Source organism: Lemur catta, chromosome 3 (genome assembly GCF_020740605.2).
Source record: "Lemur catta isolate mLemCat1 chromosome 3, mLemCat1.pri, whole genome shotgun sequence".
NCBI lineage: Eukaryota > Metazoa > Chordata > Mammalia > Primates > Lemuridae > Lemur > Lemur catta.
The window spans coordinates 124,127,099-124,148,298 of record NC_059130.1 but is presented as its reverse complement, the minus strand read 5'-3'; the positions used below and the strand labels follow the sequence as shown (position 1 = coordinate 124,148,298).

Sequence of the window (21,200 nt, the reverse complement as noted above, 5' to 3'; positions counted from 1 at the left end):
AGCACCTGCACCCCGAGGGCTCACCGCGTGCCAAACACTGCTCCGAGGGCTGAATCCGTGATGACTCCTAGCAGAACCCCCAAGAGGTAGAAACGACGAAACCCATTTTATCAAAGGGGAAACTGAAACACAGAAAGGTTGAGAAACTTTCCCAAGGACACACAGCTGGCATTTCCGACACAAAGCCAGGGTTGGAACCCATGCTGTCTGCAGAGCCGGTGCTTAGCCCTGTCTCTCTGTGGCAACACGGATCTGGTTTGCCCATGACCTTTGACTGATCCGTCAGCTCCTGCAGGAAGAGTGGACGTGAGAGGGGGTGCGGAGAGTGTCAGACGCTTGGACACCCGAGGATCCCGCTTCCTGCAGGGTTTGGAGACCTCTGACCTCAGTGTCTGGACCCCACTCCGCAGACACATGTGTCCTCAGGGAAGTCCTGCCCCGTTCATCACGCCGGGTAGAATCAGAGTTTTTCCCATCAAGGGTCTGAAAGCTCCATTTTCAAAGGATCTTCGCGTCCTACGGATGAGCAGCCGTCTCCTTACAGAGCATCCTGCTTTGAAATTCTGGGATGAAAGGGCCGGGGCGCGGTGATTGGAGTGGCCGTGATAATGGTAACAATAACCAGGCCCTCGTGCTGTTCTGTGCCTCTGTGTTCGAAGTTGGGGGAGGGCTAACTCGGGTTCTCCGACTTCAGGCTCAAACCCCGGGCCCTGCCCTGCCCAGAACGCGCTCGGGCCGGGGAGGCTCTCCCGCAGGAAGGGGCCTCGCGGACGCCCTGCTGTCACCCCGGCTCCCCTCTCCCCTCCCTGGGCCTCGTGAAAACCTGGCAAAAACGTTTTAGTGCCCGGCAGCAGCCCTTGGGACCACCGGGGACCTGAATGTGTTAAAATCCAGGACAGACACTCTGCAGCGTCTCGGGGCCAGGCCACGTGTCTGCCCCGCACTGCAGCCGGGGTGGGGGAGGAGGTGGTGTCTGTTCCGCCCCGAATGCGGGGAATCCCTCACCTTGGACGGTCAGGGAAAGGCTCGGCCTGTCTTGTGCGCATGAGGACTCGGGCAGGTGCCCAGGCTGGCTGCGAGGGAAGGAGGGAAACGGTTTCCACCCCCGCCCCAGGATCCCGCCAGCCGCCGTGCAATGACCTTCGCGTCCGCAGCCGCCCTCCCCCTCTTGCAGAAGGTCATCTTCTACTCCTCGCCGGGAGCGCAGGAAGCTGCCAGGAGGCTGTGCGGGCAGAGAGGTCACAAGATGCTCACATCAGCGGCCGCCCTCGCTGTGCTGCAGAAACACCAGAGTGACCCGCATGGGATAAAGGGAGCAGGGTCCTCTCCCCGCGAACTCCTGCTCGCACGCTCGCCGTGGGGTTCCCTTGACAAGCAGGGCGGGCTGTGTTTCCTTTCTGCATTCCAAAGTTAAGCTGCCCAGACGAAAAGGATGAAAAGACAGTTCTTCAAGAAACCTGGGCAAATCCTGTAATGGGGGCGCGGTCAGGGCCACGCGGGGGGCCGGGGGCGGGGCGTTCACGACTGTCTTGACCCTGGTGGGAGCAGAGAGCTAACAGACTCTGCCTTACTTTCCAGCGACACTGGGCCTCAGCTGAGCCCGGCAACCAGAGGCGGAGGGTGGGCGGGGGAGGCTTAGGGAACTTTCTGATAAATGGAAAATGCTGCAAAGTGTCCATCCGCATTCCTGACCTCACAGAAAACCCCTAAAAATCACCTCATCTATGGCACTGGGAACCTCCGTGTAGGACGAGAAGATGGCAGGTCCCTGGGGTCAGCGCTGCTGGGGGCCAGGAACAGACAGACACAGAGCTGGACCACCCCGGGGGGCTCACTTTTTCCTGCTCTTGTTTGTTTCCTGGTGCTGGCCTCAGGTGCATGGAGTCTGACTGACCCTGTACCTGGAGTTATGACCCACCATCCCTGCAGGGCCCTCACTTATTTTTATTATCATTACCATTATTGTTGTTATTGTTTTCGCTACTTCTTTATTCTTAACAACATTAGGCACTCCCAAGAGTGCACCATCCAAGCCAAGAACCGGAGCAACAACTTACGTGTGGCCGAATGCCTCTCCAGGGCTCTGCGTGCCCCTCCGTCCGTACCAGTGGTGGTTGTAGCTACGTGGAAGCCCAGGAACATGTTATTTATATTACCTAATTTTACTGCCTTTACTTTCGTAAGGAGTATCATGCCGCTATAACCTTCCAGTACTCGCTTTTTTCTAAACTCAGCCTATTCTAATTACTGATGGGGTCGGGCTTTTCTTCAAATGTTTATTGGCCATGTGCATTCTCTCTTCTGTGAAATGTCTATTCCTATATTTTTGCTCATTTGCCCATTGGGATGTTATCTTTGCATTAATGGTGCATGATTTTAAATATATATATATATGTATCATGAATACTAATGTTTTTAAATTATATGTGTTGGAAATACTTTCACCCAGTTTGTAGCTTGTCTTCGTTTTCTTGAAGGAATTTTTAATAAGCAGAATTTCTTAATTTTAGTATAACCAAGGTATCAGTCTTTTCTTTTATGTAAGCGCTTTGTGTGTTTTGTATACGATATCCTGTCCTGCCCTAAGACAGGACTGCAGTTTCTTTACAGCGTTGCACAGTTTGCGTGTGGTTTTCAAGTCTTCAGGCAGCTGGAGAGGACTTGTCATGCAGTGTCAGCAGGGATCCGATTCCCGTGTTCCCTCATGGATCGTAATGTCTCCAGCTTCGACTACGGAGCGGCCCTCCTTTCCTCAGTGCCCAGCAGATGGGACCCTGATCCTTCCGGATGTCTCCAGCCTCTCCGTGGGCATCAGTGTGTGCAGAGCAGTTGCCTAAGGGTCTGTTCGCGAGGCCCTGCTCGGTCGGGGCCCACTTCCCTAGGCCAGAGCCGCCCTGGAGCAGTGCTGGCCCCTTGGTGCCCCTGGCCTCTGTCCCTGTGGCTGTAGAAGGTTCCCAGGTGACCAGCCAGAATCAACATGCAATAGCGATTTTCATTCAGTTGTGCCTTTACATTTCTCAAGGCATATTCACAGCTGCTGCCAAATTTGTAACTTCCTGCTTTATTTGCCCCGTGAAACAGGAGGGTTCCGCGCAGCCAGGGTACGGGAGGGTGGGTGGAACCCCAGAGACACACCCAGACAGACGGGGTTGAGCCCTGACCCTTCCTCTCTGATGAAGTCACACTGACCAGCCCCACAGAAATTGTGTGGGGACAAGTGGCACCTGGACTTAGCTGCTTACTAAGCACACGTGCCCTAGAATCACCCGGGGGGGACTGAGTCGGCCCAGGGGAAACACACGAAGGAAGCCCCTGCCCCGCAGACACGGTCCTGTCCCCTGGCTCCTGTCCCCAGGACTGAGGCCATCGTCACAGTCAGAGGCCACCCAGATCCCCATCAGGGCTCTGCACCTGGGCCTGGGGATGGCGGGGGGGGGGGGGGGGGTCTCTGGGGCAAAGGCTGCGTCCATGGTGTCCCCTCACCTACGTTCAGGCAGCTCATTCCGGGGCTTCCCTCCCGTGCCAGCGCGGGAATGAATGAATGGGAAGGTGGAGACTGAATGGCCGAGTGGCCAGCACTCAGCCACGCTGGGGACGTTATGACCACGGACGCACCCACCCCCCAAGCTCCGGGAGGGGATCTGTGCATTAGCCGTAGCTGTGGGGGGACAGGCCTCTCGCGCAGGTCACCGGCCCGTCTGAAGGCCCGACCCAGGCTCCGGCACCAGACCACACGCTGCAGACCCACCCCGGCTGCCCCCCCGGGCTAATAATATTCTTACTTTACGGGGCTGCTATGAGGGTTAAGTGGCTCAAATTTACAAACCACTTGGCACGCGGTAGCTGGTTCATAAAACTGGCTCGTGTTGACACAGTCATGCCATCCTCACCCAGGCACAGAGCGGTGAGCAGTGACGGTCTGAACCAATGATGCGCAGCCGCGTCCGCTCAGGAACGTTTTGTCACTGAGGCTAGTAACCGCTACCGAGTCTCCCTCTCAAGACTCATTCTTTTTTAAAATTGTTGTTATTGATGTGAACAACATTTTATTAAAAATAACACTTCCAAATTAAAAAGCTGGACTTTCCTATCTGCTTCCTCAATCTGTTGCAACATGTTGTTTTGGTCGAAGACCAGGAAGAAATCCTGGCCTCGCACATACAGGTAGTTGGGAAAGAGATGCATTTTAACAGCCTTTTCATATAATTATGGTTATCTTGTTTGAAAATTTAACAAACGATGGTTTCTTAACCGTGAGTTGCAAGTGGAAATCCATATCCAGGCTTTCTGTGTCCTGTTAGATTAAAGCCCAGCGGCTTATCTTAGTTCGAATGGATCTTTTACCCACCCACGATTTCTTCAATAGCTCTAGCGGGATCCAGTAACATCTCAACGTCACATGCCGTACAACTCAATAGCAGAGACTGCATGCTTCCATCCACTTCAGTGGATTTGAGTTTATCCACAGATACATGCAACCCTCACCAAAGTCAGTTTTAGAACATTTCGTTACCTCAAAAATCAACTGTGTCCTTTAGCCGTGACTCCGTTTCCTCCTCTCACCACCCCTCCCTAAGCAACCGGGTACCTATTCGCCGCCTCTGGATTTTCCTGTTCTGGGCATGTCGTGTCAGCAAACAATGCGACTTCTCACCCTCAGGTAATGTCTCCAAGGTGCATCCGGAGAGCAGCACAAGTCGGTACTCCACTGCGTCACGTGGACAGGTGATGTGCCACTGCGTGGATGGAGTCCAGACTGGGGTCCTTTGAGAGCAAGAGAGGCACGATTCCTCCAGGACAGTGGTTCCAGGCAGACAGAAACATGTGAGTCACCTGCTCGCTGAGACCCTCCCTCTGGGAAGCTCCCTTCCCCTGGACTGTCAGTCATCTTCTCTAATGCCACGCAAATGAGGCCACCTGTCCCTCTCTGCTGTCTCAAGCAAGGGATGATAAGCCTGATGCCCCAGGCACAGAAAGCTTAACAACTTTCCCACCCAGTGTCTGGGGGTTGGATTTGATCAGAGGACTCTGGGTGTGGGGAGAACCCAAGCTCAGCAGTTCCTATCCCAAGTCCAGGTTCCAAAGGGATATTTTTCTGCTCTAGGTTTTCTGGAACTCACTAGAACGAAACAGAAAACAACGTGAGGGCAGAGGCTTCATTTGTCTGATCCAGTCGTCACAGGAGTAAGTTTTGGCTAAATGAATGAATGAATGAATGAATTGAAGAATGACTGAATCTAAACTACTGATTGCTTTATTCAAAGAGAAGTTAACTCAAACGTGTGTGCATCATTGCTTTTCTACTAAGTTTCTTAGAAGACAGCCATCTCTGTGTCCTGCACAGCACTTAGTAGATACTTTGTGTGGTCAGTCTTCATGAAATTCTTGTTGGATAAATTCTCACTCTCATGAACATGTGTGGATGTAGCATAGTAATTGTAATTCTGCTAACTCCCTTCTGGGATCCAGGTGCTATCGTTCCACAGCAATACATAGAACTATTTTGCTCCTACAGGCGAGGAAGGTGAGGAAGGCTGGGAAATGTAGTTTTCAGGTTTCTAGCCCCTGAGCACAGGAGAGAACTTGGCAGGGAAGTGATGGCTGAGTACCATGGATGCTAATCACCCAATGACCTTCAGAGAAGGTTTCCAACTGACAATCATGCATTTATAGGCTACGCATCTGTTTGTCTGAATTCCACTCAGAACTATAAGCCCCATGAGGGTGCTTAACTTACCAAAGTATACTCGGATCACGCACAATAAATGCCTGTTGCATGAAGAATAAGCTAATAGACACTTGATGGCCATCCTTAGGTGCTGATCAATTTCACTGACAGTGGGCCTGTTATTAACAATGGCAACTGTTTAAGGTGCCCAGCATGACAGATTTCACATAACTTGATCCCAGTGGAGTCCCCAGTGTATGCCTCTTCCCCTCCCACGTTCAAGGTGTGCGAGTCGTGGTGAGGGAGGCGAGATAATTGGTCTAGGATCGTGCAGCTGTGACGTGGGAGAGGCCAGAAGAAATGATCTGATTCCTAATAAGAACAAAAACAAAACCAAAAAAACTGTGTTCTTCTGACGACTGTCAGCTTCCTTTTACTTGATACAAAGGTCTGTGCTGATTCTGCGGAAGTGTCCCAGCAGTGTCCCTCCCCCGAACACATCCAGGTTGCTGTCACTGCTTTATCTAGCTTGGGAAAAAGAGATTCCTCACGCTCATTTGGGAACCCTGGGCCTGATTCGGCTTAGAAACCCCCGCCTGGACACCGCAGCTCTGAGCTGCCTTCTCACTGCCTTCTGTTGGTGTCTACACCAGGGGAGACCTCCTGGGTCTCACACACCAAGCCCAGAGCCAGGAGTCAGCCTCTTGCAGACTCTGTGCTGAGCTCTTTGCTCAGTGGCATTTCCAGAAACACACCATTGGAACAAAGGGCTGAGGAAGACCTTAGCTTCCCCACCCCCATCCCAATGCCAAACTCAGCCAGAAGTGTGACTTTGAACTTCAGTGAAATAGGCATAGACCAAAATGTATGGAGGATAGTGTGAAGAATTAACTGGAAACCCACGTGTTATGTTTCTACTTAGCCCTTTGAGTCCACATTTTTCTCAGTCTTCCTCTCTGATGGCAATGTTTAGCAGGAGAGGGTAAAATTCCTCCCTGCAAAAGTTGGAACCTTGAGGAAATGAAGGCCTGTGTCTGAGTTTTTTAACAGCCTCGCAGGTAAGCACCTGCTGCTCTATCAAATCACAATTACATTTGGCAGAAAGTTACAGAAAGTGGAATAAACTGTAGCTTGAACTAGGGAAAGATTCATTTTTCTTGCTTCATGGAAAGTCTGAGGGTAGGTAACTTGAGGTTCATATGGATGTCCGTGAGGCCTCAGGGGCCCAGGCTACTGGACCCTTTCGCTCTGGCATTTCTTGGCATGTAGCTTCCTCCCTCAGACCTGTCACCTCACAGGGACAATATGGCTGCTCTATGTCCTGCATGCCAGCTGCATTCCTGGCAGGACTAAGGACAAGGAAAGGCAAAACGTGTGTGCTAAAGGGTCAGCACTCCTCAAGAGCTTTGCCAGAAGTCCCATCGAGCCATTTCTGCTTTCGTCTTGTTGGCCAGAACTGTGTCACAGGCCACCGTAGGTATGAGGGAGGCTTGAAAATATAAACTTCTGGCCAGGCACATTTATCACACCTACTCCCACCCCTCACCATCACCGCCGGAGTTTGCTAGGAAGGGAGAAGGGGAGAACGGACACTGGGTGGTCGGCCAGCAGCACGTCCCACGCTTAGTAACCAGCCATGTTCCGCACAGGAGGACACGGCAGCGGACACTTCACAAAAGTGTACTGTCAGAGGTGACATTTAGGGCTGGTGCTGCTTACGCAGAGACCAGCACTATTGTGTTGGCTGAGGCAGCAACTGGTTGAGATTGGATTTTGCTGCCTTGAACGCGTGCTGCCTGCCAGGGGTTCTGCTTTTCAACATACCCAGACAAGGGGACGTGCGTGGGCTGACATGTGGCTTTGTGGGGAGTGTCCTCCACGGGGTGCACTAAGGAAGGCCTTGGCACTGGACAGGCCGGGGTCGGGCCACTGAGTCAGCCCTTCCCAGCAGAAGGCTCCTCTTACACACAGGCCTGTGATTGGATGGCCACCGTGATGTCACGACACTGCAATACCTTAATCCCAGTTGGGATGTGGCCTCCGGCCCCGCCCCGAGCTTCCCAGCACCACCCTGGGTTGCTCCGGTTCCTTGGACGGAAGCCCTGGGACCGTCTCTCAGCCCAAGGACCAGCGGGCTGGCCTGGCTCCGTGGCTGTAGACTCCATGGCAGTGTCCACGGGTGTCATGCTTGTTACAGACCACCGACTGACCACCAGGGGCCTGGCGCTTATTATAGACTGGGGTGACTGTTTGGCCACACTGGGGTGAACCAGCTGGGCATCTGTCCTGCATCAGGACATTCAATAAGTGACATGTCTTCCGCCCCCCTCAGCATGTTTCCGAAGCCTCTTCAAGCCCAAGGCTAGCAGCTGAGCCCGGGCACTGCTAGAGGAAGTGGCTTTTCCACTCCATTACTCTGTGCTGCAGATTGGCAGAGAGCAGGGGCTCCTGGAAGGTGGGTGGGTGATTACTGGCCAAGAAGGGGCCGCAGAGGGGGTCAGCTGCTTTCTGGTGTGTAAGGAAAGGCTCCCACGGCAGATCCTGAACTCGAACAGAGCTTTAAAAAATGGTGATGGTGGTGATGGTTTTTTATTGATGCATAATAGTTGTACATAGTTTGGGGAGCGTGTGATATTTTGATACATGCACACAATGTGTAGTGATCAAATTAGGACAATTAAGATATCCATCACCTCACACATTTATCTTCCCTTTGTGTTAGAAACATTCCAGTCCTTTTCTTCTAGCTCTTTTGAAACATACAGTAAACTATTTAGTCACCCTACTGTGTTATTGAACGCTAGAACTTAGTCCTTCTGACTGTATTTTTGTACGCTTTAACCAATTTCTTGGTGACCTTTACTGAGTGATGACACCTCTGCTCTCTAGATAGAAGCACAACTCCCAGCGCCCCCCTCTCCGGCCGTCTTAGGGTCAGAAGGGAACTAGTTTCCCCCAAGGCCACTTGTCATTGACAAGCATCAGGCAGGTGCCACTCCGAGGGTGGGTGCTGAGGTCGACTTCAGAATCCTCCCAGCTTTGAGACTCGAGGAGCTGTGTGTGGAGGTAGAAGGCGGCCTGCAGACTCAACATGCTTGCCAGAAAACACACTTTCTTCCTTCTCACAAATTCTGGCACTACCGAGTTTAGGGGCCCAGAGAAAACGAGATATATTAATACATTATGTTCTTACGTTGTCAGTACTGGTGAGTAGAGGCAGTTGAATGACCATCCAAAGTGTCCCCAGGAGTGGTTTCCTCCCCCCCCACTGGCATTGGCGTGGCCACAGGACTTGCTTTGCCAAGGAAAGGTGACATGTGCTCCTTCCCACGGAAGCCGAGAGGGCCCTGGTGTGGTTCCGCCAGGACTCCTTGTCCTGTGCTGTGTGACGAAGGATGTTGCAGGTAAGAGTGGCCCCTTCATGCTGGGTGGCAGACAGAAGACAGCATGGAGCAGGGGTGATGCCAGCTATCGACGTTCCTGAGCGGGAACAAGAGATTGACCTGTGACCAGTTAAGCCCCTGAGCTCTGGGGGTTGTTTGTGGATGCAGCATAACCCCGTCCGAGCTGACCGACGTGGTTTAGGGCCGGATGTGGAGGAGACATCCGTAGTCTGGGCCCCGAGCTGGTGTCCAGTGCTGCCTTCTCTGCTTGGAGTTGACAGTCTCCTACTGCGTGTGCCACATACCCCACTTTGGGGAGCTTCCCATCGAGCCCCGCTCTCTGTGCCTTGTCCACACCCTCAGGGCTCAGTCAACAAGACGAGCAGATAATCTCACCTCCCCGCAGCCAAATCAGACCTCCGGGTGCCAGTGACAGACTTGTCCACCGGCTCTGTTATTCACCCATGTGACCGCGGGTCTGACCACGTCCTGTCTCCAATTCCCCCTTTTCTTAACACCCAGATAATTTGTCTCGAGCCCCATCCTGAGAACCGTGTGAAGTGGGCATCCTCTTCTGCCCTGATCCAAGGCCCAGAGTCTTCTAGAACATGAGGAAGGAGAGGATTTTCCCTAAGTCTCCTCCCGAGCTGGTCACCACGTCCCGATTCTTCCTCCCCAGCTCCTCTATCCACTGTCATCCTCCCCCAGCCTGCCCCACAGCAGAGACAGCCTTCTGTCACCGCCCCCAGCACACAGGGGGCAGGGCGCCCTGGAGGGCTGTTGGAAGTGGAACAGAACTGCAGACAAGACAGAAGCCCGAGATGTCGGTCCGGCTCACAGTTGCGAGAGAGCAAACGGACTCAACTGGGCAGCATGGGCCCCTCCCTGCATGCTCTGCCCACCCTGTGCCCCTCCCCTCTTCTGACATTATGCCCCCAAACCTCCCAACCCTGCAATGCCAAGAAACTGCTTTTGAATTGAGTCCCTTGATTTTACAATGCAAATTATCCTCTTTCTCTTCCTCCTTTCCCATCTAAACAGAAGAGGCAAAACTATCAACACAGAGAGTCTACCAAAGCCGAGAGATGAGTTTTTCTCCGTCCTGTGTCATGTCAAGATGTCTGGTGGTGACCCTCCTTCTGTCTGCGCTGGCATCTATCACCGACTCAGGGGACTCGGGGCAAGCTGAGGGCTCCCCACTCCTCCCTGGGATGCACAGTATATTTTGACGGGTGGCCGAGACCCGGCGTTGTCTCTGCTGGCCCCAGGCTGTGGTATGATTGTCCTGTGAGTCATGTTGTGCCCTGCACTCCACTGGGGTGTGCAGCTGTGAGCAGCCTCGCCTAGGGAGCAACTCTGATGCCAGGGGGAGCAATACCAGAGTCTGCAGTGTGTCACCTCCCCTGAGAAGGAAAAGTGACATTGAGTCAGCCCCCCACCCCCACGCTGAGCCACACACAAGTTTTACTGGGTGGGGAGAGACGGCAGGGCAGGGGAGGGGGAGAAGCTGTGGAGTGTGAATGCTTTCAAGAAACTTATCATAATTTTAATCAGCATTTTCCCTTCCATTTAAAATCACAAACTTAGCTACTTAATCAAATGTCATGGTTAAGACACATTTACCTCCTTGGGAGAGAAATGAACAATGGCAGCTCAATTTGGCTTTGGATGGGTTTTAAAAATAGTCAAGTCTGTGAAGGCCATTAGATAAATGGCCTAGGAGAGCTTCAAAGAGGCCCCCCTGCGGGGGCTGCCCAGCCTCTGCTGGGAAAGTAGAGAAAGCGACCAGGTGAGGACAGGGCAAGGCCAGGGCTGGTGCCTCTGGTGGTTCCAGGGCCCGGGTTCTCCCAGCAGGGACAATGGGCCAGCATTGGCAAGGGGACCAGAAGAACTTTCCACAGCAGGTGAATCGGAAAAGGTCCCATCTGTACACGCTGAACCTGGCGGGTGTGTGGGGGGTGTGTGTTGGGGGTGACCCACACCTGCCCTCCCAATTCCCAAGGGGAGAAGAATGAGCAGGTCAGAAATGTGAGAGGCACTAAAGTGCAGGAAACCGGTTACATAAATGGCAAAAGATAAGTCGTGGTTTTATTGTTTTACAGTATGCAAAACATGACAATGATTTCTTTCGTCAAGGGATAAAATGAAAACAAACATAAGAAGTGGATGCTCTCCTTGGAGAGAGCTGGACTTGAGCTACCCTAGGCAGAGAAGAAATCAGTGTGCCTGGGCCCAGATCACAATTTCCAGCCTGGGTGGGGTGGAGGTCGGCCTCCCCCGCAGAGACTGAAGCGGCATTGGCTGTGGTCTCTGTGCTCTGACTTCCCCCAGAGATTTCTCCCTCTTGTCTCCACCTCAGCTCTCAGAAAACACTTCCTTTTTCTATCTTGTTAGCCCATGGACCCCCAAGGGACGTGGATAAAATTCAAGGGGTCTTTAAACTTGGGCGAAAAATTGGCATCTTTGTTTTTGCTAGCCCTAACTGAAATTCAGCATCTCCCTTCGTTATAAACGCAGGTAACAGAGCACAGCCGTAGGACGGCACCTGGGACGGTCACACACCACACAGGCACCTTCATCTCGCATTACCATGGCTGCAGGTAGCGCAGAGTATCGCTGCATATCACGACATCAAAAGTGTGGCAATTTGGGGTCTGCAGATTGCTTGCTCAATGCATTATTAAAGAGGAGCATACATTGCTATTTTAGACATTTGTTTTATTACTCTTTTGATAATGCATTTCAACATAATTGGTTTCCTAATAATCCTGTGCTTTGTAGTCTATGCACTTGAAAGTGTTCTGAGAGAGGTCAGCCGGAGTCCAGGAGGCTGCCGAAGTGGTTCCTGGAACAGAAGGGGTGGGGACGCCCCCAGCCCACCTGCCCCCTCCCGCGGGGCTGCTCCAGCGCAGGAAGGCCCTCTCCCGCCGCACTCCCGCTTCTCCTCGCTAGGTGGCAGCAGTGCGGGGCCCTTCCCTGCTGCTACCTGGGCCGCACGTGATTCCAGGACCTCCCTGTCTCACCTCTAGATGGGATGGGCCCTCACTGCAGCCCCCCCCCGCTCCAGGGGAGGATGACCCACCAGTGGCCAGGCGGGCAACATGTTGACCCACCCTGCTGGACCCCCGACCAGCTCACAGACTCTAACAGTTACCTGGGAGCAAGGCCTCATTCCTCACAAAGCCCCTGTGTGGCAGGGACCATGGATGGAACCATCCCATAGACGGGGAAACTGAGGGTCAGAGAGGTTAGTGCGGCCAGGGCCCCACGGGAGTAAGCAGTGGCCCGTTGCCTACCCATGTTGCGCTGGTACTCTTGCAACCATGCTTCACTGCCCCTGCCCCCGCACCTGGGGAAGCAGGTGTCTCCACGCTCCTGCCTGGGCGCAGTGGACCTGCCGCACATGTCCAGGGACGAAAGGCCAGCCATAGTCCCCCGGCTCTGACACCCACCAGCTGCCCCTCACCGGGAGGCCTCACTGTGCTCACCTGCGCTGCTGTGACTCCAGAGCTTACCTGGGTGAAGCACCTGTGCAGGGGGTCATACCCTGTCCCCACCCTCCCTGGACCTGGCTCCCCTGTTCACCCACGAGGCTGCACCAGCGCGACTTCCACGGCCCGGTGCGCCCTGTCCTCAGCTCAGGAGCAGGGCTTTGTCTGGGTTTCTCAGGGAGTCGGCGGCAGAGGATCCTAACCTATGTCACTCTCTCAGTGGAAGGGTCCCCAGCCAGCGCTTTTGCTCCGTTACTCCTGTCTCGGGAATACAGCCTAACCGGGTAGGCAAGGAGTTGTCCTGGTTCGGGGTGGGGGCGGGGACACGCCGGCGGAGAGTCTGGGAGGCCGAGGTGCCTGGAACTTTCCAGTGATTCCGGAGCAAGGGCCAGGCCAGGCAGCAGCTGCGGGCGACCAGGGAGGCTGCTAGCCGCCCAACCACGTACGTACTGTGGTGGACAACCGGGACACAGGACAGCGCTGGGCTCGGGGCAGAAGAGCTGAAGCTCAGGCTGGGGACGCAGCGACTTCACCGGCCAGGGCCGGGGGCAGCGGCCCACGCGGCGGGCAGAGCAGAATCCCCCCGCAGACGACCTCGGACAGACGCTCCGGCGTCGCGCAGCTCCTCTGGGAGGAAACTTTTCGCGCAGACCCCGCTCCATGCGTCCCGGCCCAGTCCTTCCTCGGGAACGTCCCCTCCCCAGACCCGCTCTCCGGGTCCACGGGACGCACCCATAACCGGGTCTGAACCCCGACCTGCTTCGCATGCCAGCTGGTTACCCTGGCAACACCATCCGGCGGTGCCCTGCGGTCCAATCGGAGCCTGCGGCCTCCCTCTAGCCTTTCCCAAGGTGGGGACGGGGACGCGGCCAGGGATGGGGAAGGGGCGGACGGAGCCCCGCCTGCGGTGTCGCCCAGGCCAGGCACAGTCCCTCGCGGCGAGGCGGGGCGGTGAGCGGGAGCCAGGGCCGGGCCAGGGGCTCGGGCTCCGGTTCGAGGGGCGGGGAAGGCGGGTGACGTGAGCCGGGCCGGGCGGGCGGAGTTGGGACCGACTCGGAGAGGCGGGGGCGAGCGCGCGGAGCGGCAGACGCGAGGAGGGAGGCGGCCGAGCAGCGCAGGCGGCTCTGCGGCGGGCGCGGTGGGCGCGGGCGGCGGGGCCCCGGGATCCCCGCGCGCCTCCTCGGCGCGGCGCCGCCGCCGCGCGTCCCCACGCCCCGCGCTCCACGGCGCCCTCGCCCCGCGCGCCTCCCGTGCCCGCCTCCCGCCAGCCTCCGGGCCGCAGCCGTCTGCGGAGCGAGCGCTCAGACGGAGCCCCCGGGCAACTTGAGCTGCGCCGATCGGCGGCAGAGCCCCCGATCCAGCGGCGCGCCGAGGGGACCCGCGTCCGCCCGCGTCGCCGTTGCCCAAAGCCCCAGGCAGCGCCGCCCCCTCGGCGCGGAGCTCCGGCTGGGGGCAAGAGCCGCGCGCCGCGAGACACGCACCGTGCGCGGCGGCGCCGCCGGCCTCCCTCCTCGCCGCCCCGGAGGGCGAAGCCGCGGCTCCTCAGACCCTAGCCGCGCGGCGACAGCGCCGGAATACGCCCCACCTCGCGCCGCCTTCGCTGTGTCGCCCCCGGAGGGGGCCGCGAGCCCCGCGCCCCGGCCGGAGGATGTGCGCCCCCGCGGGCCGCCCCGCCTGAGCCATGCGCCCCAACGGCGGCGGCGCGCCGGCCGGCATGGAGCCCCGCGCGGCCGCGCTCTGACTCGCTGTGCGCCCCGCGGCCGGCGGGCGGCGGGCGGCGGCGGACCGAGAGCCGGAGACCGGCGCCGCGGGACGGAAGCGAGCGGGCGCGGGCGCCGCGCAGATGGCCCGGGCGAGCCAGGTCTGAGGCCCCGCTCCCCGAAACGTGACCATGTGGATTCAACAGCTTTTAGGACTCAGGTGAGCAACCCGGCCAGCGCCGGGGCGTGGGGGTGCGTGGGTGCCGGCTGCGCCGAAGCGGCGCTTTCCTCAGCGTGGCAAATACAGGGCCCCCTCCTCGCTTCCCGGGAGCGGCCAGCGGGGTGCTCCGGGAGCCGGGTCGGGGCGCCCGCCGGGAGCCCGGGGCGCAGAGCGCGGCGGCCTCGCAGGGAGCGGCCGGTTCTCCGGGCTCTGCGCGCCCGGGTCCGGGTAGCGGCGCCCGCCCCAGCAACCCGGGCAGTGGGGCCGGCCGGGCGCGCCCGTAGCTCCAGGCGCCAGCAACGCAGTGTCCTGGCCGGTCGCCCCGGCGCACCTCCTCCCCGGGCCCGGAGCGAGACACGGGCCGCTGGGCGCGGCGGGAGCGGGGGCCGGGGCTGCCGGGGGTAAGCGAGAGCTCTGGGCTCCCAGCGCGAGCTTTGCAGGCGGAGTTAGAGGAAATCAGAACCAAACAGCTACTGGAGCTGCCCGTCCCCTTTCTCGGGCCGGGGCTGGACAGGGGCCTCACAAGCTCCCAGCTGCCAATCCAGCTGTTTGCGGGTGACCTCCTGGCCGGCAGGCGCGCACAGCTGGCGGGCAGCTGGAGCGGGAGGGCCAGGGCTCTAGGGGAGCACGGGCAGGCACCCCCTTCCAAACACACGCACACACACCCGCGGGCGCTCCCCTAGCTTGTTTGTGTCCCGAACTCTAGGGCCAGCTGGAATGGGGGTTTGAGCCCAGAACCCGTGGTGGGGGGTGTCCAGAAAGACCCTTCTCGGCAAACTTTGCCCAGTCGCCGGGGCACTTGGGCTTCTCCAGCCCCTGCCTTGGGTGGGTTGGGCCCACGTGAGCACAGTTGTTCTTTTGAGGGGCAGGCTGCCTTAGAGCCGTCGCCCTCCTGACAGGGGTCTCCCTGGAGCTGGTGCGTTTGGGTCCCGGCTTGGACCCAGAGCCGAGAGGACATAGGTGGAGGCAGAGGAAGCGGCGTGCGGTTCTCGAGTTTGTCCACTGGGATGCACTGCGCTCCCGCGTTGGGGAGCCGGAGGCGCTGGTAGTTGCTAGAGCAAGCTGCCTTGGCCGCCCCCACCCCGAGATAAAGCTGGGGGAGCGAGGCGAAGGGAGGATGAAGGGAGGATGAAGTGCGTGTGTCCTGATTTTGAGAAATCGGAAGGGGACAGAGGATGCCAAGTGTTTGAATTATGAGCTGATGCCGCACCCGGGGTGAATGCCGTTCAGCACATCTAGGGAAAATTGTCAGAGGTTATTACTGGCGTTCCTTCTCCCACCGGCCAGTCTCCTTTGCCGCTGTGGGCTGCAAGAGGTTAACCATGGAGCCCATTGTGTTGGGTGTTGGGTGTTGACTGGGCTGACTGGCTGTGCTTGCCTGGGCTGGGTAAGGTTTGGGCTTGGGGCGTTCTGGGATGTAGGCAAAATGGAGCGAGGACAGCCTTGCCAGGATGACCCGGATCCAGGTCCCTGCGGTTGCTGTCCACCGTTCTGCCTGGACAGCTCTCAGCAAGACCTCCCAGGCCTTGCGTATGAGCAAACGGGCCCCACCCCAGGCAGCGTCTCGCCTTCCGCTCCTAGATGCCTCCTGAGCTGCCATCTGCCACTTGATCCCTGATGGCAACTTTATTTGAACAGACATTATTTTTTTCATCGGTAAGTTGCTAGCTTAGAAGATGAGGACATTTTGATAAAGGAAGAGGAGAGCAAAGATCATGGAAAGCAACCTCTCTTTGGGTTCAAAATTCACTGAAATAGTTCCTCTAAAAGCATCCCTGAGTAAAACCTTGGGATTTTGCTCTAGGGAATAGTTCTGTTGGTGATTTTGAAGGCTGACCTTTGTTTTCTCCCCTCGATATTAGCACAGGGTGTTTTTCTGTAAGTGTGCCTTTAAGGACCAGCTGTCACCTATTTGGGAAGAGCTAGGTATGTCAGTGCTGTCTCCTGGCCAGAAGAAAGAGGACTGTGCCCAGAGGGTCTGGGTGGTTTTGCATCACAATGGGCACTTGGGGACTGAGAGCCCAGGGCTTGCTTGCTCAAGATCTAGAAAACGCACTTTTCCCTTCAAGACAGCTCTTCACCCACCTTTGCTTGCAAGCCACTCCGGAGTTCCCCGATTAGCACTGTCCTTCTTACTGCCAGGCTCAGAGACTGGTCAGGACAGGTGACACTGAGCTTCCAGCCCAGGTGGCAGAAGGCCGCACTTGCTCTGCCAGGGCAGAGGCTCAGTGTAACTCAGTGTAGCTCTGCTCTGGAGACAAAGTCCCACTCGGTTGTTTGCTTCTGCGTTGGAACTGAGTCTTCATTTTAGGAGGGAGAAACAGATTGAGTTTTATTAGCTGCTTTTATGTCTTTTTGGGTGGTTGTACCCAAGCTCCAAAGATAGTCTCCATGAGCCCGGAGAAAGGCAGCCCTTGAAGGAGACCCAGTGGCTGGCCGGCCCTGTCAGAGCTCGCCGTGGAGGGGAGTGCTTACTCAGCCAGCTGCCACGGAGCTCAGGCTTTGGCTGCCTGGTGCGAGTGGCCTCCGAGGTGGCAGACTGCTGAGGCTGTGGCTTGCTCCCGGGCTGGGAGCAGCCACCCAAGGCGTTTTCTAGGCAGTGCGATCCGGATCCCTAGCCCTGGCCCTCAGGGTCATTCCATCTGTTCTCCCACTCTATGGCTCCGCTGTCCCTCTGTCTGGGAGGCCCCGGCTGTGTGTGATGACATGATTCACAGTCCCCCAGCCCTCTGGTGCACGCTGTGCCATGTCTGGGCCTCGCAGCAGGGATGTGTTGGGTTGGCTGCCACCGTCCCACTGTGAAGTCCCCCGGCAGCTGGGGCTGTGAAGCTGAGCTGAGTGGCCGAAGTCAAACGCTCTGTCCACAAACATTGCACTTCCCGTGCATCGGGGCTCGTGCTGATTTCCAGCTGCTGCCACCAACTTGATTGCAATTGGAAGGCATCTAGTGTCAGCGGCGGTGGGACTCACTGGGGAAACAATGTTGGGGTACAGTGCAGATTTAGGAGGCAGCCCAAAGCCTTGGGCAGCACTGGTCCGTCCCCCTCCCATCTGCTCACCCGCCCCCTTGGGGATCCGCTGTCTGAGCAGAGGGTGGGCAGGGGGCAGGCTCCTCCCAGTCTGGCCCTGTTTGTTTATTTTAATCACCTGCTGCCTTTTCTTCTGTGCACTGGAGAGAGGAGCAGGGCAAGGCACCCGAGGGACTGAGATCGCTCTGCACCTCCCTGCGCTCTCTGGTCCCTGGAGACAGAACAGCTCGCTTCCCCCAGCGCAAGCACCTGCATCTTCCTAGCACGGGTCGCTGGAGGGACCGCTGTGCCCCATCCCAGCCTCCTCTGCCCCAGCCCCTCTGACCCGGACACAAACGGCGTTTGGCAGATGTGGCTCCGTGTGCTCCCGGGCACAGCATTTCATGGGCTTTTTGTGGGAAAACCACAGGGTACCGGGAACGTGACCCTGGGTCATGACAAAGTGGGTAAACACAAAACCACGACCCGACCCACAAAGAGCTGAGCCTTCCAGAGCCCAGGGGCTCCTCTCTGGGGTTATGTAAGAGTCATCTGTTTTAAATACGTAGTTGCCAAGTTTGCTTCAAAGGGTTACAAGTCAGTAGAGACCAAACTGATGTAAAGATTAGCTGGGAAAGCCAAATATATCCTTGATCTAGATTTCATGTTTGAAGTCTGGCTTGAGAGGGTTCCTCCTGCCTGAAGCCATCCAGGCCCGGGGAGGAGGCCGGGCCAGAGGCTCTCTCGGGCTGAGCAGACGGTGCAGGTGTGGGGTCGCTGCTCTCCCTTCCTCTGCGACCCCTTCCAGGAATTCACAGGGGCTGGTTAGTCACGAGGCCGTGAGTGGGGAGTGGTGGTTACATAACTCAGATTAACTCTCAGTTAATCTGCCTTGAAGAGAGAGTTAGGCAGGAGTGTGCCCATGCCAGAGCTCCGGGGACCCTTGGGGACGTCCCTGGGTCCCCCAGCCCATCTGCCTCAGGGCTGGGATGGGATGTGGAGCCAGGAGGAAGACTGGCTGCTCCAGGCCCTCACTGGGGCTGCGCTCTGTACCCCGGCAGTTACCCACCAGGAGTGGTGGCATGCTTCCTCCGTGCCGGGTCCCCGAAGCTCTTTCTGGAGGACTGTGGTGAAGACTCCCCTGCTGCTGTTGGGGGCAGCACGGCAGCTTCTCAGCTGTCTCCCAGCAGCCCCCAGACCAGGCCTGAGTTAACTGGGATGCCCAGGAGCAGGGAGGTGGCGTGGCTGTGCTGAGCTCCTGCCTTGAGTCTCTTTGCAAAGGACCCTGGGGATGGCGAGAGGCCAGGACCCCACTGTTTGTCTGTGGGACCTTCGGAGTCGGTAAATATCTCCACGTGACCAAAAGAGACGGGGGGGGGGGGGGGCAGTGTGTCTGAAGTCATGTGTTCGCAAGGAACAGTTTCCTGGGGCTGCACCAGTGGGGACCAGGTGGGTGGGACTTGAGCCTGTATCTGCATTTGCGTCCAGCGTGTGCACTCTGCAAAGTGGTGTTACTTGTTCCCTGAACCAGCCCCTTCCCCCCAAACAAAGGTGGTCGCAGCAACGCTGGGTCACCTGGGCTTCAGGTCACATCCCCTCAGCCTTCCCAGGTCTGCCTGAACTGCACGAGTTCCGCCTGCTCCTTGCCTCCTGCTGATGTGGCCCTTTCTCCCGGGTGCCCACCGCTCTGCCTTCCCGCCTCTGCCAGCCCCTGTGGGCAGTTGCCTGGGCAGTGCCCACCGCTCTGCCTTCCCGCCTCTGCCGGCCCCTGTGGGCAGTTGCCTGGGCAGTGCCCACCGCTCTGCCTTCCCGCCTCTGCCAGCCCCTGTGGGCAGTTGCCTGGGCAGTGCCCACTGCTCTGCCTTCCCGCCTCTGCCAGCCCCTGTGGGCAGTTGCCTGGGCAGTGCCCACCGCTCTGCCTTCCCGCCTCTGCCAGCCCCTGTGGGCAGTTGCCTGGGCAGTGCGGCTCTGGAGGCTTTGCTCCCCGCCCTCCCCGTGGGGGTGGTGTCACACTGCTCCTTAACCCCATCTGCCGGTGACCTCAAGGGCTGCTGAGGAGGGGGCAGCCGGGACTTGTACCTGGTCTCTGAAACTAAGGGGGTGCGCTGGCCAGGGGTGCTCGGGAACATGCCTGCGGGCTCCTGTTTTGCACTGGAGAAGAGCCCTTGGTCTTAGGGTCCCCACAGGCAGGGACTGTGTCTCATTCTTCACCCCCCTTGATGAGAGTGCCTGGTGCATAGTAGATGTTCCGGAAATGTCTGTGGGTGAAAAAACAATCTGCATGGCAGAGTGCCCCTCTTTTATCAGGTCTTGCCTTTGTGCCCACTGCTCCCGAATTCCACACTGAACTCCAGGGAAGGATTTCCAGCCTTAGGCTTAGGCCCTGCCCCAAATAGATACTACTTCTTCAGCCTGGCTTACTGGTGCTTACAATTCCACCATTAGAGATGCATTCCTTTTACTTGAGGACTTTTTCACAATTGGAATGCAGATGTGCTTAGGAAAGACTAGTCCACTGGGCTCTTTTGGTCATCATCAGTTCACTGTAAGGCAGAGTATAAGATTTTTAACATCTGGGAGGAAGGATGGGTGTAGCTGGGAGACCGTGAAGGTGGCACAGTTCTGGCAGTGGAGGCGGGGAGTCAGGTGCCACCAGGGGAACAGGGAGACTTGAGGGCAGGGGTGGGCTTGGCGGCAAAGACAAAGTTCTTGGCTTTGCCATTGGGCTGAGGTCCCCTCTTGCCCTCAGCTTTCTCAGGGACTGGAAGTTTTTTTGCCTACTAGGGAGTGGTTACTTAGAGATAGGGCCAGTTCATATGAAAGAGAAGTTTCGGGTGGGTATGTAAGTCCCTGGGTGGGGGAGGATACTGGGAGAGTTAGTGTAGTGAGCTGTGACAAGTGCACACCCTGTGATACCCCCTGTCCTGTCCCAGACGTGAGCGGCAGAGTTTGTAGGCACCTGGATGAACCTGCAGGTACCTGCTGTCAGCATCCTTTGCAGCGTGGGGAGCAAGCCTCCACCTGTCTTCGCTTGTGTCACAGTTCTTGGGCACCCAGCAGGGGGTGCTGTTGCAGACCCAGGAACGAGCTGGTTTCTGCCCGCAAAGGCTTCGCAGTCCAAGAATGGGGGGCGGGAGGAGGCGGTGCTCAGGGGCAAAAATGCTCTTATTAGGCTGGAGACCAGCACCGTCCAAGAGGAAGATGAAACAGCCACATTTGTATTTTAAAATTTCCAGTAGCCACATATAAAAACAAAAACAGATGAAATTTATTTTTATGATATATTTAGTTTAACCCAGTCTATCCAGAATATTATCATTTCAATAATCAATACAAAATAGCCTTTACCTTGCCACTCTACTAAGCCTTTGCAATCAGGTGTGTAATTTATTCTCAGACCACATCTCAATCTGGACTAGCCACATTTCTGAGTGCTCAATTGCCACGTGCAACTAGTGGCTGTTATACTGGACATTTGCTTGGTGTGAATATTTCCTATTAGAAAGTTGGAAATGAGAAAAGTAATTTCCTTAGAGCCAGGCATGCCCCAAACCCATGTCTGCCTTTAGAACTTCACTGTTGCCCCCTTAGTATGTAGAGGCTCCGAGGCGAGCCTGCCTGGCCCCCGCCCTCCTCGCTCAACTAGCGACATTTGCTGAGCGCCAGCTCTGTGCTTGGGCTGTGCCGTGCCAGGGGTAGGACAGAGATGGGGCAGTGGCTACTTCCTGCA

At 56.9% G+C, this 21,200-nt stretch overlaps 1 protein-coding gene across 1 annotated transcript in view; it reads left to right on the top strand.

Annotated features, from left to right (window-relative positions):
* The first annotated feature begins 13,627 nt into the window (after positions 1 to 13,627).
* The window catches only part of AJAP1 (adherens junctions associated protein 1), a 105,295-nt gene continuing 97,722 nt past the window's right edge, over positions 13,628 to 21,200 (top strand). Inside the window, exon 1 of the mRNA XM_045548682.1 lies at positions 13,628 to 14,462. Within this exon, the coding sequence (XP_045404638.1) occupies positions 14,434 to 14,462 (29 nt within the window). The 5' untranslated portion in view covers positions 13,628 to 14,433. The remainder of the gene's footprint in view (positions 14,463 to 21,200) is intronic.